General features: G+C 47.8%; 1 protein-coding gene across 4 annotated transcripts in view; it reads left to right on the top strand.

Annotated features, from left to right (window-relative positions):
• Positions 1–1,457: 1,457 nt before the first annotated feature.
• Positions 1,458–16,562, top strand: part of SATB2 (SATB homeobox 2) — a 137,963-nt gene continuing 122,858 nt past the window's right edge. Inside the window, exons 1-2 of one of the 4 annotated variants that reach the window (XM_064451938.1) lie at positions 1,458–1,715; positions 5,290–5,508. In XM_064451938.1, the coding sequence (XP_064308008.1) occupies positions 5,340–5,508 (169 nt within the window). In that variant the 5' untranslated portion in view covers positions 1,458–1,715; positions 5,290–5,339. Of the gene's footprint in view, positions 1,716–4,046; positions 4,789–4,894; positions 5,083–5,289; positions 5,509–16,562 lie in introns of those variants that run through there. The other 3 variants (XM_064451937.1, XM_064451936.1, XM_064451935.1) reach the window with 3 other exon arrangements.

Here is a 16,562-nt window from a genome sequence, read left to right on the forward strand (position 1 = left end):
GGGGGGACGCTGGGCCACTCCGCTCCCTTCCCGCCGGCCACTGCACCGTCGCGGTAGCCCCGGGACTCCGCGCTTCGAGGTGGTGCCCGCGGGCGGCAGGCCGACGCCCCCCGGACCCAGGTGTGCGGCGGCGGCGGCCGGGACCCCCGCGTCGGCCCGGGCCGCAGCGCTCCGGCGTGCCGCGGGGGGCCCAGCCCGGCCGGGTCCCGTGGTGAGGCGGCCCTCCCGCGGGCGCCGTGGCCTCTGGGAGGCACTGAGCGGAACGGGGGAGAGGAGGAGGCGGGAGGAGCACACGGGAGCCCGGCGGATTCTGTCGGGCCCGGCGGCCGGCTCTCGGGCGCAGCTGCGGGGGGTGAGGGTGGCCCCGGCCCCGGCCCCGGCATCGCGGGCGGCGGAGGCGCGGGAGCCCGGGGCATCCCCAGCTGCAGCCCTCCGCCTCTGAAGCCTGCGCAGGCACGGAGCTGCGATGGCTGCCGCGCGTTTTGGCTTTAAAAGCGGTAGTTAATGAAAACCAAACCTTTCCAAGGAGGTGTTTTTCTTCGTTTGTTTTGTTCAAAAATTTTTTGGCAATCAACCACGAGGCGTCCGTAAACTTCAGTAACGGGCAGCGCTGGGGAGCCCGAGCCCACCCGCTCCTGCTCTCACAGGAGTGCAAGAGTACAAAATTCTCGTTCGTCTTAGAAAAAGACGTGGTTATTGTTTTTATTATTAATATTATTATTAGTAATAAATCCGATTCTTTTAATAGGGCGATCGAGGACGGATGGGGGAAAGCGATAGGAAATAATTGCCCTTTTTTTCCAGTGGAAGTAAGGACAACATGTGAAAATAATGCACTTGCGGAAAAAAAAAAAACATTTGTAATCTCAAACAGAAAGAAAAGTTTTTTATTGGGAAAAATATGTAAAAGAAAAATAAGCGTCGTGTATCATAAAATCTGTCTAAATTAAGTGATGTTTACAAAACAGAAATTACCAACCAGCAAAATTCACGGGCATTCGGTTCGGTTTCCCCTCAGTTTCACTAACAAGCCCTTTGCTTCCGCGTCGAAATTTTCCATTTTTTATCGCTCCCGATTTCAAAATTAAAAAAGTATTTTCTGTGACCGTTCAGTTTATAAATACAGGACCAAGCACGTATTTGGCGATCCTGGTATTCCAGTGAACGCGCTAATGAGAAACTGGCTGCCCGTGGGGAAAAACCCAAACGCGAGAGAAAGGTGCAGGGGATTCATTGCAAGTAAAGCAATCGCTACATATATATTTAAATGTATTTGATTGTATGCATTATTCAAATGCCCTTCTGACTAGTTTAATAATTTAGAATCGATAGTTTTCCTAAAAACTTTATGAAATATTTACACTTAATAAAATATTAATCGATTAACAAGGCAGTCGTACTCTTATAGGAGCTTTACTAAAGTCCTGTAATCGCGCTGTCGCCACACGTCTCCGCTGTTAAGGAAAGGATCACTGACAAAATGTAAATGAAGGTCTTCAGACGGTGGTGTTTATAAAATAGCTCATTAATGGGCTTGGATTGAATCTCTCCATCCATCCACATCATCAGATATAATAATAGTAACGAATCAGACAGGGAAGATCCTGGCTAAACCATTGGCATTTTTTTTTTCCAGAAGTACTGAAGTCCTAAATCACCAATTCTTCTAACTTTCTGGCCATTGATCTGCGGGAATTCGTAGTTCGACATCAAAGGTAAGAAAAAAAACCCACAACATTCAATTATTCGATAGCTGGTGGAAAATGTCAACTTGCACGTAGGAGCTGCTGCCGAGCTTTATCAGACTGGGTGTGTGTGTGTGTGTGAAGAAAAAGGGAGAAAAGTTAGATGGGGTTATTTAAAAAGAAAATCGGGAGTTCTCCAAACTTTGAGGCTCCTTTCTGAAAGGGACGGCAGGAGACCTGGCCGGCGGCAGCCGCTGCTCCTCCGCAGCCGGCGCGCTGCCGGCACCGGCGCTCGGTGGGGCAGCTCCCGGAGCGCCGGCCCGGGCGGCAGCCCCCGCGCCCCCGGCCTTCCGCTGGCACCCCGCAACTTTTCTGGCTCCCCCAAACTTCAGCCGGCGATGGGACCCGGCTCCCACCCCCGTTCTCGGCTTGCTGTCCCGGGGCGAGGCTGCCACCGCGTCCAGACTTTGGCGGCGGGTCCTTCTGCCCCTTCCAAGGAGGGGAGAGACGCGAGTCCTTCGGCCGAGGCGGGGGAAGCCGCGCTCGGCGCTGCTTTTCGGTGCCGGGCCGGGGGGTGGGATGCGGAGCGAAGCGATTATTGCTCTTACCCTGCTCGGGGATCCGCTGCTTCTCCCGGCACCGCTTCCAAGGGCGGCCCGGAGCCCATCGCTGCCCCTCGGAGGGAAGGGAGTGGGGGTGGGGGGGCAGCGGGGCCGGCGGCGGCCGAGGTCCCGCGGTGGGGGGGAACATGGACCTACCCTTCTCCTCTTCCAAATCCCGGGGCAGCACCGGCGGGGCCCGTCGCACCGGGACGGCTGAGTGCGGGCTCGGGGCTACCGCTGCTACTCACCCCACCATACCCTCTCCCCGGGCGTTTACGGGGTGGACGGACGGAAACCTGCCGTCAGGGGTGCCCGGTGGCGGTGATGCTCCCGCTGCGACCTGGTCCCGCCGTGCCCCCGGGGATTGGGGGGTGTCTCTCCTCCCCCCAGATAGACCCCCATTTTTTTTTGACCCTCCGGCGCCACCGTAAAAGGCAGAGCTCTTAAGGGGGCACGGCGGGGAGGGCGGCACCCTACGGGGAGCTAGCGGCGGACGGGCGGCGGGGGAGGGGGACGGCGGCGGGCACCGGAGGGGTGCCCCCCGTCCCCCCTCCCCCAACGCCCGTCCGCCGCCCGCCCCCCCTCTCCGTGCCGGAGGGGATTTCCTCGGTCCACCTTAACGGAGGGCTCTTTCCGCCGCCGCCGGGCAGGCGGGGAGGGCTCGGCGGCGCCGGGGCCGCCGGTTCATTCCCCTGCACCCCCCGGTCCGGGCAGGGGGCGCTGCGAGCCCTCGGGGCGCGCCGCCGGGCATGGCCCCGCCGGGGGGGAAGCACGCGCCCCGCCGCCGGCCCCGGGTGCACCTTGCACCCGAGGGAGAGGCTGCTGTCTGCCGGGCGATCGCCGGCCTCCCCGGGACCGGCGAGGAGCCCGATCCCGCCCCGCTGCGACTTCCCCGCTGGAGCTTTCCCCTCCCCGCTGGCCGCACTTAGCCGGCGCTGTCACACCCTACCCGGAGCTCCGCTATTAAATAATTTAGCAGCGGCGGCAGCAGCAGCGCTTCCCCGCCCGCTTCTCACCTCCTCCCGGCCCCCGTCATCAATTATTCAGGGCCAGCCCGGCAACTGCTTGGAGCCGGGAGCGGAGGGGAGAGGGTGGCGGGGCCCTACCTGGGGCTGGGCCGGGCCCGCTCGCCTCCTCCCGGACCCCCGGAGGAAGCGCGACCGGCCCTCGGGGCGGCAGCCCCCGCCGCGCCGCGAAAAGTTACTGCCGCCTCGCCCCGGCGAGGGGAGGTTGCGGGGGGCTCCGGCCGACCCTCGGCTCCCCAGGGCGGGACCGCACCGTCTGCGTCGGACCGACCCGGGTGCCTGGACTGGATGCCGGTGACAGCTTTGCTCCTCCCCGGTCGGTCCGGTCGCCCCAACTCCGGCTTTCCCTCTATCCACACACTCCCCCCCCCCACCCGCCGCCTTCCCCCGGCTCCTCCTCTCCTTCCCCCTCGGCCCTCCCCCAGCCCGACTGCCCCCGTCCTTGCGCCCTTCTGCCCTGGGTCCCTCCTGTCACCACCGCCTCGTCCTGCCGCGCTCCCCCTTTCCCACCCAGCCCACCCTCCTCTCTCCTGTCCCTCCCTCCGTGGGGCACGGCGCCCGCTCTTCGTGTACGCGATGTATTATTTATTTATCGGTGTTTAATTTCCTGCCAGGTGGGTCTCTGCCTCCCAGCCCTGCGCGCAGCGGGGCCGGCCGGGGCCGGGAGGAGGTGGGCTGCTGCGCGCCCGATCCCGAGATAGCACCGAGACTTGATTTTTGCGGGGGGGGCGGGGAGGGGGAGGGGTGTCGGAGGCGAGGAGGGGTGGCGATGTTTGGGATGCACAGCCCTGGGACGGGAACGCCGCGCAGACAGACAGGCAGACACACACACAGGCGCGCACACACACACCAAACCCGAAACCAAGGACAACCCCAAAAAGGACTCACTCTGCCTCGATGACTCAACGCAACTAATAACCGTTTCTCCGCTCTCTGTGGCGAGTCCCTCCTGCCGCTGCTGTCGCTGGCAGAGGAGGGAGCAATTGAAAGTGACACACCGGGGGCCGCCGCCGCTTCCCCGCGCCGCCAGGCACCCGCCGCCGCCGCCGCCGAGCCCGGGAGAGCGGCGCTCCCTCCTCTTCTCCTCCCCCCCCGTCTCCCCCCGGTATTGATTTTCTCTGCTGAAGGTGTGAGAAGTCGGCTCCCTCTCCCCTCTCCCCCGCGCCGCAGCCGGCGGCCCCGCGGCTCCCCGCCCCCTCGCCCCGACCTCCCCGCTCCGCTCCGCTCGCCGCCCGGGACCCTCCGGGAAGGGGGGCTCCGGTCCCTGCCGCCCCGCGCAGCGCGGGCAGCCGCCCCGGCCCCGCCGCCTCGGCACCCCCGGAGGAGGGCAAGGAGGGGGCTAGGGGTGGGGGGAAGGAGTCGAAGGGAAGAAAGCGGCGTGAGAGGAGGAAACAAGAAAACTTTCCACCCTGGATTCTCTACTTCTGATCCATGGACAGAGCCCAACTCAGCCAACTTACAGACAGGCTATAAGCAGTAAGTACGGCGGCAGCTCCCGGGAGCCGCTCGCTAGAGGCTTCCTCGCCGGCAGCCGGCTGCTCCGCGGCTGCACAGCTGGCCGGCGCGGGGGGGCCGTGCCAGCGGGGCCGCCCGGGCTGGCAGCCGCTTTCCCGCGGCCCCCGGGGGCGGGCCGGGGCTGAGGCCGGACCCGGGGCGTAGCACCTGGCTGCGGCGGGCGGTCGGGCTCCCTGTCGGCCTGCCCGCCCGGCGCGATGGGGACCGGGACGCAGCGATGCCAGCCCCCGCCGGCGGCAGGTTGGGGCCGGGCGGGTAAGGCGAGCGGGTCGGGCTGGGGCTGAACCGCTCGCTTTTAGCGGGGCCGCATCGCGCCCGGCCGGCGCTCGCTGGGCTTCGCCGGGCTGAGCCGCCCGGGGGACGCGCTGCGGGGACCCGAGCGGGCGGGCGAGCGGGGCCCGGTGGCGGGCGGCGGCGCGGCGCCGGCGGCCGTTGAAGCGCCCCTTGTTTCTCTCGCCCTAGGTCCGTGCTCCTTCTACTGCGACCTGCCAGCGGGAGCCGCGTCTCCGAGCATGGAGCGGAGGAGTGAGAGCCCCTGCCTGCGGGACAGCCCCGACAGAGGCAGCGGCAGCCCCGATGTCAAAGGGCCCCCCCCCGGGAAGGTGGCCAGGCTGGAGCAGAACGGCAGCCCCATGGGCACCCGCGGGAGGCCCAACGGCGCCGTCACCAAGCCCGTGGGAGGTAACCGTGCGGCCGCGCTCACGGTGGCACCCCCGGCCCGGCCCGGCTCGGCCCGGCCCGGCCCGGCTCGGCTCGGCTCGGCGGCCCCGCTGGCCGGGGGGCGCAGGGCGGCGTGCCCGGGCTGGCGTTCGGCGGGCGGGTCGGCACCCTGCGCGGAGGTGCCGGCAGGTTGGCGGGGCAGCTGGCGGGCTGCCGCCCTCTTTCCCTGGAAAGTGTTTAGGTGCTCGACACCGCGGCGGTGTTAGGGGCCGTGGAAGGACTTCTAACGAGGGCTGCGGCGCGCAGAACTCGCGCCTTAGAAGGCCTCCTTCCGAAAGAGGCCACCTCTAGGCCTGGGCTCTAGCTAGGCGGCTCACAAAAGGCCAGGCCTAACCCTGCTGGAGGGTAACGGGGGTAGAGCGGGGCCCTGCACTCAGCGCTTTCTGCCTGAGAACTGACGGATCGCCGCCGGGGCAGCCCGCGGGCATCCCCCTGCCTCGCCGGCGGCTCCCGGAGGGCACGGCGGCGGCCGGGGGGCCTGGGCAGCGCCGGCAAAGAGGGCATCGCCTCCAGGTCAGGGGCGCGCAGACCGGTGGCATCCACGGATGCGGGTGGCGTGAGTGAGGCGTGTGACACCCACCGTCACGGCTCTGAAAACGGGCGCTCCGGGGTGGAAAAAATGGCAGCGTTTATGTTTGCATTTAGGGTTTCGCGTTTTTTTCCCTTTCTGTAAATAGCGTTTTGTAGCAGTTGTTGTAAAAGAGGACAGGGCAAAACGCATGTAAGATTCAGCTCCTTCAGCAAAATTATTGAGCGTTAGGTCTACAGCATTCTTGCAATTTTTTAGAGTACTTTAACTTCCATACTTACTTCACTGCCTAGTTCCTGGTCAGTTTTGTGTTCGGAGCATGTTTAAGTGACACGTGTCATTGCTTCTTTTCCCCTTTCAAGCAGCTAAACTTTCCAGTCACTTCTCCTAAATGTCCTCTTTTTCATCTTAACTCTGATGCTGTCACGTATAACACAGTGTAGGCTTGTGTTAGGAAAAAGATATTTAAAAATCTTGAAATTAGCCTGATGTTGCAAGCAGAATAACGCAGGGCAGGCCACACATAACTTTACCTTTTTTGAAAAAAAATCCCTCTGTATTTGTGTTTTTAAAACCTGCAGAGTGGTAACACACAAATGGAGTTGTTTATACACAAAGGGTTTGTGTAAATGACATTTCAAGAGATACTTTGATACGGTCGTCACATGACTCTCTATTACGTGAGGTTTATTTAGCGATTTTACCATTAGATGCTTGTTTTAGACCTCTTTGGCTCAATAGGCTTCCTAATTGCTGAAGTTTGCTAAGGGGCTGCAGATTTTATTTTACTTTAAAAACGTAGGATTCATTTATATACCTAATGAAGGGTAAGAGATCTCACCAGTTTTTTATGTTTCTTGGATGACTGTGTCTTTTTTTAAACCTCTTCATGTTCTTCTCATGTATGGAAAAAGAAGAAACAGCTTTGCAGTGAAAGACTTGTGGTACTATTCCACTTACAAATTGGTGGAGAAGTAATTTGTTAAACAATTTAAAAAATGAACGAGTTAATTTTATTAAAAAGTAATATATGTAGTTTTGGATGCATTTCTTGAGACTGAGTCATTGTAGCTGCTTGATTTTGAAGAGAATGTTAGAACTGGGGCTAAAATCTTTTTCCTTGGGGCATTTACAGAAATATACTTTAAAGGAATGCTTTTAAATGTTTTCGAATATATATATATGTTGCTTTCTAATTGCAGCTGTGTTAGCCAAGAGAAATCCACCGGCTTTTGCAGTTATATCGGTGGTACAGCTTGAATCTGGCCTGTGAAGTTATAGCAGATTTCTTCCACTTAAAACAAAGACTCGCGTTTCTGAAAGCAAACTTTTAAGAGGCTACATTTTCATTCATTATTCTTCAGCTCATTTATAAAGTTGGTGTAGACTGGAGTGTAAAAGTGTGGGGGAATAGGAGATGCAGGAGTAATTTTTTTTTCTTCCTTTTGCTTAGCTGGTGTTCTTTAAACAGTCTCAATCTCTTTGGTTTTAGGCTATTCATAATAAAGTTTGTTCATTACTCCTCATTGATACTGAGAGCAAGAAGAAAATTATTCTTGTCTGAATACTTACCTAGGTTCTATAATACTCAATACTAAATTAGTTAAGGCAGATTTTTTTAATAAGATAATGGTGCTGTTTAAAATTGATTTCATTTTTTTTCCTCCTGGAAATGCTCTCAAGATAAATCAACAGAGCTAATTTCCAGATATTTTTTCCTCTGTTCTTTTTCAAGTTTGGTCTTCAAGAACCCGTGTGACCAAGCGATCTTCTGAATGCAGATCGCGCCGTTTTGGTTATTTCTGGGTATGTGTATCTTTGCAGTGATCGCTGCGGTGTCAGTAATTTTTTCAACTGAGTTGTGAAATGCAGCTGTAGACGTTCTCGGAAAGGCTAACTCTTAATATACTGGGAGATTGGTATAAAACTTCTCCTCAAATAAATATTAATAAAGGCTTTTTAAAGTATTGTTCCTAGTGTTTGATAAAAAGGAAACTACTGAAAGTTGTAGTGAAATGGCATCTAAGGCTTCAGTTGTCAGTCTTTCAGTTTATTCTTATTACTTAAAACTATATATAATATCTTACATTTATTCTTATTTTTCAAGATTTAAAAAGCACTAATATTTATTCAATGTGAACTTCATTTGGGGAAAAAAAAAAAGAAATTTTTCCAGTTTACTGGAAACCAGAGACTAAGAGTCTAGTTACTCTCCAGAGACTAGAGGCTAATAGTTTTGATAATTTTTTTTTCTCTGAAGTATATCTAAAGGTTTTGAAAGCAAAGACAGATGCTAGCAATTCTTTTTTTTATCTCCTTTTGGGCCTTAGATATGCAAATGCTGAAATTCTTTCCTACTTGTCAAGTGGCTTTTTGGTGTAATAATATCTGTTTCTGAACTTAATCCCTGCGAACAGAGCTTAAATAAGCTCTCAACTAACTGGTGCTATGATGAGACTGATGACCTTTGGTAACAAGTTTTATAATCGTAGTGTTTGCTACAATTATTTTTCCAGTGACTTCCCTGAGAAGTAGAGAAATATTACAGTGGTGTAGGTGTTTTTAGCTTTCTCTCTAGATTTATGAGTGAAAAAGTGTTTTAAACTAAGCTTTTGTAGTGAAGACAGAAAATCAGTCATTCTTATGGGAAATTTTGCCTTACGACTCACCTTTTTTATTATTTTTTAATTCCTAACCTGAATGTACTTAATTCAAAGGGCCATTACAGCAGCTGTAATAAACTAGTGAAGGTCACTAAAAAGATAAATGGGGTCTTAAAGGTTGTGTTTAATAGGAGATTTAAAAGTTTCAGTACTGTTTACGATGTTGTTAGCGTCAGTCCGATGTGTTAGAGTCCAATTTTGGTTTGCCTGACTAACTTAGTGCTTTCTAAAATGTTTCAGCAGTTATCTAACCAGTCTGTTTTAAAACCTGTATGTAATAAAGCACAAGTGCTCAGATGTTCAGGGGAGGCAGGTTTTATAAAGGTCCCTGGGAAAAAAAGGCTAATATTGCTTTAAAAAACATATGAAGCCTGGGAGAGAGTTTAGAGCAAGCAAGAGCACTATGGTGTTGACAGCTTTATATCCCTGTTGGGTAACATTCACTTACTAGAATTGGCGTCTCCTCTCAGTTAGTAATTCACTCCATAAGGATTAAAAAAAAAATAAGGATGATTAATGGCTAGGAAACTTATATTTACAAAATTGTTGATTGCAATTCATGAACCTGTTTGTGTATGAGCGGATGTGCATATACATATATGTGCTGATTTTGAAGAGCATAGAAAATAAGCATCCAAAGCCTCTGAAGGCAACTTAAAAGGCCAGTGTGCAGAATAAGCTGTTTTGAAGTTTGGATTTGCTGAAATAGAAACATAAAACCAAAATACAGCGAAGACACACATTCAAATTTAGAGCAGGAAATGATTGCAAAGAACTGGCTGGTTAGATTAGTTTGATGCAGTCTGATAGTAATATGTTCTTATTCATTTAGCTGTTAAAACATGTGATTTAGTTTAGAGAATATTAATGGAGGAGAAAACTTTCAGAGAATTCAAATTAATTGTGTGATCGGGATGTTAATCTGTAGCTCTGGTTACCATGCTCGTACAAAGTCGGATGTACCAGAAATGTGGATACATTGACTCTTCGGAGTACTGCTGCTAATTGCTGTAGGTCCCATAAAGCTATGAAGCGTCATGGTCTTGTCGTCTTAGGTGTAGTTAGAAATCGTTTCTAATATACCTCTGGGGTGACAGAAATGCTGACCGAGGATGGTTAAAGAGCCGTTTGTCAAAATCTGTTCTAAATATTTGTGCAGAACCGTCATAGGGTTTGTGCTTCCTTTTACATCTTTTGTAAAAGATTTAAAGTACTTCAGTGAAGAGAAAATCCATTTCTGTGCAGACGGAAGAGTACAGGCTGATCAAATTTGCTCCTCTGTTCTAAACGGTTAGTTAACGTTAAACTCTGAATGGCATCCTGAACGGAGTAAGGAAGCAGTTTCACTTGCCCTTATGAATTGAGTAAAGTGAAAGGTTAAGTTTTAGATAGTCTTCCTGCCTAGATCCTAGATAAAGAATAGCTTCATGCTGCCTGAAAGAAGTATGTAGCTATTTGAAAGAATTAAATGCATTGAGATACAGAAGCATGAAAGACACAAATCCTTGTTAGATCAGGAACCAGCAGTATGTGAATATATTTTTTTGTCTGTTGCAGAACAGTTGGAAAATGTTGCCTTGTACTCTGACCTAATTCATTAGGGATAATGAGGAAATGTAAATTCTTGAATTTTACGCATTTCTGATACGTAATGAGGAATTTAACAGGAGCAGTAAGAAAAGAAGAACAGGAATAGTAAGAAAAGCAAGACGGTGATTTTTTTTTTTATGACCATTCATGGTTAAAAATGAGTTACCAGTCTTCTTGCTGATTTCCACCCTCACCCCCCTTTTCCAATCAGATTATGTCATGTAAATAGAATAAACAGAGCAGTCACTCCTGGAGGGTCATGTAGTGTATCAGCTGGATTTTTGCTGAGGTAGAAAAATAGTCTTTCTTTATGTGTTTTCAGTACTTGGTCTGTTATTAAAATAAAGACACAGTTGGTTAAAATATATGTGCAATTGAACATACGCATTAAACAGAATATAGGGTATCCACCCATTCGGTGACCTAGGCGTAATTTGATGTTTAGAGTAATTTTGGAACTCTAAGTTGCATCTACAGAAAGCCACTGACAATTTTGAATTCAAGATATAAGATTAGCTTTAGTAAGATTTTATTTTTTCCCGCAACAGTTCCTAAGCATTTCGAGTCATCTCCCCGCTTCCTCCCCACCACATATCCATGACCGCGTTAGTTAACTAGATGCTATTATTCTCATCGTGAACCGAAGGGAAGAAAAAGAAACCATCATCTGGGAAAAAGTCAATGTTAATTCTTCCCCCAGCTTTATAAATTGGGTCCTGCCTTTTCTTAGTTTCATTGGGATAAAACAGAAGTTTTACTGTCAGCTATTCATAGGGCGTTTGTTTGAAAACTCCTGTTAATGTGATTGTCAGGGACTTCTCAGAATTTTTTTTATGTCTGAAGAAGATGGCAAAATCATATTGAAAACTATAAAGATGCCAGTGAGGTAACTTATTTTCAAGAAATAAAATAGCGGCATATTTCTCACTCAGAATTTAGATGAAGGATTCAGACATTGAAGGAGAAAAAACAGTATTAAACTTCTATTGTTATGAATAAACACTTAAAGGTGAGGTCTAAAGATTCTTTTCCTAAATACTTAATTTTTGGGAGTCTTTATATTCTATTTAAATTATTTTACTGTACTGTAGAAAAAACCTGGCACAATATAATTGTAATCAAATCATCATTTCAGCAGACAGCTAAGTCATTTAAAATTTCTTGTTTGTAGCATGGACTTTCAGGTGGTATCAATTACTTTAAAATACCTTTAAAAGTATTTGAGTGTAATAGTCTTCATAGAGATTCTAGTCTGAATATTTATTATTGCAGTTACTTTCCATTACTGGTGTTCTCCTTAAAGCTGTCTCTGTGGAATGGGGAAGAAAAGGGCCACAACTGTGGCTTGGAGCTTGAGTAAAATACTTGGACCAGTAAGATTTTTGTCACTCGCATTGACACAGGAGATGATAATACAGTATGGCACCTATGATGATGTAAAATGAAGACAGTTTTACTGCAGTCATGTATTTATATTCGCCAAACAGCTGTGTAACCTGTTTAGGAAAATTCTTATTTTTGTGATTGAGCAGTCCCCAACCTGCTTTTAAATCTTATTTTTAAACTTTTCAAAATAGCTGAAAATCTGAAAAGTTAGGAAGATTTTATTTCGAATCCCAAATTGCAAGGCATAGATAAGTTAGGCCTTTAATTACCATCCCTCATGATAATTTAGTTAAATTAGTAACTACTGCCGTGTTTTAGGATTAAAGGCCCAGTTTTTCAAGGTATAAGGTATTACCGAGTCCCTTTGATTGATACAATGGGGGCTTGTTCGAGATAACCTGTGCCTGATCCAGACTCTGTAACTACCGAACGAGCGTGCTCTCCTTTTGAAGCTCAAAGTGGTTTTGAAACCAGCCTGCTGTGTTGAACAAGGAACCGATCCCCTTTCTAGCTTTGAAAAAATTGTCTTGTGGTAATTGGTTCCTACTGTACCAAACGTCCTGGGTCAGATGCATTGGTCCCCATGATGACATGTGTCATTAACGCAGATGTAAGAAATAGTCACAGCAGACAAAAGGCAGCTGAGCATTTGATGGCTTTTGAGAAATGTTTTCTAGCCTCTAGCCATACTAAAAAAAAAATTGCCCTCCAACAAGCTTTGTACTTGTTGCAGAACACTCAGCGGCGAGGTCTTTGCTGTGGGGTTACGTACAAATGAGTTTACATTGATCAGTGGTACGAAAGACAGTAAATACGCTTTGCCGTTTAATTTGAGGGGAATTGTTAGCCCCTCTAGATGAGGTTCTTGTGGCCATTCACAAAGTGTTGACTGCTTTAATGCATGATATGTTCTCAGCCAGCAAGTCATGTTGTCCATCTTGTTGCAGTTCTGTAGTTAGGAACTTTTTTCCCAGAGTTCCTGCGCTTTGTACAAAAGCATGTATTGCAGCTGTTGTGTGTACTTTGTCTCCGTCTTCGTTTGCATTGATCCAGGTATTAGGAAGGGAAAAATACTCCATTTTATATTTCCAATTTTATTTCCTTTATTTCAGAGAACTTTAAAAAAAACCCTAAACTCATATTTTAAGGTTGCGGGGTGTTGTGTGTGTGTGTGGTGTTTGGTGTTTTTTTTTTTTTTTTTTTAATTTTTTTTTTTAAATACCTGTACTAGCTCTGCTGGTATCCCCTGAAGATATCTACAAATATACCAAGATGTCAGCATTTGTCTATTAGCAATTCAGGGCTGCTGACACTGTGAAATGTTGATAGACAATGTTTGAAAGGTGGGTTGTTTGGTTTTTTTTAAATTTAAAATTGTCATTCTTACTCTGATTTTTAAATACATGAACATTGATGTTGCCAATGCCTGAGGACTTATGTAAAACCTCCTTCCAGGAGGCATTTCTACTTAGAATATGGCTACGCAAATAATTTACAGGATTGCTTAAAAGATGGAGTGTGAGTCCTGCATTGTGAGTATACTAAGCCAGATGCTAGGGCAGAGATCTTGCGTCTGAACTCAAGATATATTTTACATTTCCTGGCAAATGCTGAATCATTATTGGTGTTACATGCAGCAGTGTTAGGAAAAAGAGGATTGTTGTTATTTGTATGAAGGGAACAAAAACAACTTGAAGAAAAGAGGCAGGTAGCTCTGTTAAGAGTTTAAGCATAGGACTTGTTTTCTAAATAGAAAATTACCTGGCTAATAGTAAAAATTGTCCGTCATTTTGCTGTAACCGATGTCCTTGTATCAGACAACATGCAATAGTAAATGGTCTGAGCACAACTGTACCTTGTTTGTAGCAATGTCAGCAAGGTAAAAAGGATTAATAAAAATAACTTGTCAGACTATATTTTATATGAAGCTGAGGCATCTCTTGAGATAACCATACGCCCACTGCATTTTCAGAGTGCAGTAGAAATGTCTCCCACTTAAATGTGCTCCCTCCTTATTTTTTCCCCCAAAGACACATGCTGAGATGAAAAGACACTCTATTGACAGTAAACCTTTTCAAAAGTACTAAATCTGGCAAGAAGTGTCGGGAAGGGAATTTCTTGTATCAAACCCCATGATTTGTATTGCTGCATACAGCCACAAGGTTACTTTCTCTCTGTGTGTCTCAGATGTTCTATTTCTATAATGTTGAGAAGTGGCTGGATTAGGCTCTCTTTACTTGTGTGTCACTGACACTTCACTCTCTTGAAGTTGCTGACTTTGTCTGCATTTGGACGGAAACTTCAGATAAGTGAAGAGACTCGCATAGAAGTATTTACCATCATGATAATCTAAACTCACAGAGAGTGTTTTGTCATAAATTTAGCCGACAGGCATATATTGGAAATGAAGCATGTCATTTTCAAAACTATAACCAGACTATTTTTCGAGAGTAATATGAATTCATATTTTGAGCATATTTTGGTTTATATGCATTTCCATTATTTATATATTAAAATTAGATGTGCACAGTTTCCAGCCTTATTATTTCAAATGGTTATTAAGAAATGTAGTTATAAATTATGAGTTATACAATACTTTGGAGTAAAAGGTGATTTTCATAATGTCTTTTCCCAACTTACAAATAACTTTTTTGCCATAATACAAACATGCTAGCAGAGCAACATGATAGATGTCTCTCTAAGTGTCGTAGTAAAAGAAAATGACTTGTATTCTGAGGCTGTGGATAGTTTATGTTGTTTTGGACCCATTTCCCAAGCAGTGATCGAAAACAGATTACAATAACAATTATACAGTCAGAAGATGCAATATCCATTTCTGTTTTAATTGAGTGAAAGAATAATAAAAACATCATTAAGAAAAATGAGGTGGACCTGTCATACACTCTACCAATTTTTAGACTTGGAGAAAATGCAGAGTAACAGAAGTGTGGACTTTTTTCTTTTCTTTCTCCCTTTTTTTTAAGTCAAGTTTGTTGTTCAAGCTCTAAGTCCGGATGGTAGACTTCATATGGGCTGCTATGAGCAAGTACGCAGTAAGCAGGTGTACTGCTTGACAGTAAAGCTCAAGTTATGCATCATCTGAGTGTCTGGGTTTGGCTTAATGATGAATGTAATGTTTCTGTCATTGGTTTGAGCCTTCCTGATTATATTAATATGATCACAGTGTCCTGCTGACCTACCAAATAGATGAGCTCAGAGAATGCCGTGGACAGGTAGAAAGTAGTGAAAAGGACTTCTTTCTTCTTCAAAATAAAAAGCTGTGCTACTTCATGTTTTTTTTCCAATTTTTTTTTTCTTCTCCAAATCTGTGGACATATATGCCAGTAAGAGTACTCAGTCTCTTAAGCCATTGCTACCTGGGACTGACTCTTCTGTAACCCTTTGGCTACCTCGCCATCTCAGTCTTCTGATTAAAACCCCGTAGCTAAAAAAGCCCTGTGCTGGGTCAATACTCCAGCTGTGCTCTTCTGAAAAGGGACCTAATTGTAGTCGAAGGCCTGAGGCTGAGGGAACCTGGCTTTCCATTTTCTCCCAGTCTGAGTCCTAGAGCTGTAAGCGGAAGTGTCCTTTCTGCCATGGAAAGAGAGATCCTCTCTACGGTAGCTTTGGCTCTAGTCATGTACCACACAGCTTTATAAATCAACATTTGGAATGGCATCCGGAAGTGAACTGGGAGCCAGTTCAGCCTTTGGAGAGCAGATGTAATCTGCTTTCTTTGGCTAACACCTCTAGGCGAGCACATGCATTTGCACTAGCAGAAGTATCTGATTCTCTAATGTAGCTCTGTGTACGTGATGTTGCAGCAATTCAGCCTGTTGAGCCCCAAAAGCATGGATTGCTGACTCTTAACAAGTGAATCCATGCATAGCAGATCAGCCTGTAGGTAGGTCCTTTCCACTCTTGCCCAAATCTTGCTGTCTGAACAGTGTACTGTGCATACCTGAGAAGGTACCTGTTAACTTTTGTTCCTCGACCTCGTGACTTCTTTGATAAAGATGTGGGAGTTCCTAAAAACTGTTAAATTAATGTGACCTGCTGGCTGATAAACGTAAATGTTCTAAAAGAATAACGCTCAGATGGGTAGTTGTCATATGTGTGATCTCATCTTTGTGTAAATGTGGAGTGCTTCCCCCACAGTTCTTGATCTTCTGTCCTTGAAAAAGGAGGAATAGGAGAGAACGCCACTCAGAAGTTGCTGTCTCTCTGCAGGAGCATGGGGTGTGGAAGATTGGAGTTGTAAGTGAAGGCCAAGCCCCAGATGCCGGTTCCTGACCCATAATGGGCAGCGAGTGCAGGCTGTGTGAGACTCTTTGCCTATTGACTGGTGAAAAGTGAGACAGAGGGGGAAGTTAACTGCTTTCTAGAGGACAGAGTGATGGAGCAGCTCTTACTCTTTCTTGGTTGTGGTTGTCTCCTCTATTAATTTTCCCGCTGAAGATCTGATGAAGATTTTTGTGGTCTCCTTATACCAGAAAAATACCATCTAGTAATGATGTTGCCGTAGCAGTAGCTGAACCCTTGCTGAAAGCATAGCAGGATGAAGGTCTCCATCAGTAACTATTGAGTTTGATGACATTTATTCTGAGACAGTGTTTAATGTGGCTTGTCCTATTGCGTGCATATTTGTAACTTTTGCCTGTAACCAGTTCTGCCATATCTGTTGATATTGTCACTTAGAAATGAGGTTCTCTAATGCCGCCAGTATCTAAAAGACATGAGGGAAGGAGGCAATGATTACAACGAATGACAGATCCATTCAGCTTGTCTTACAGCTGCAGCCTGCAATGGGCTTGAAGACAGAGGTGTAGGTGCAGTAGTTACATTAG

The sequence above is a fragment of the Phalacrocorax carbo genome, chromosome 5 (genome assembly GCF_963921805.1).
Source record: "Phalacrocorax carbo chromosome 5, bPhaCar2.1, whole genome shotgun sequence".
NCBI lineage: Eukaryota > Metazoa > Chordata > Aves > Suliformes > Phalacrocoracidae > Phalacrocorax > Phalacrocorax carbo.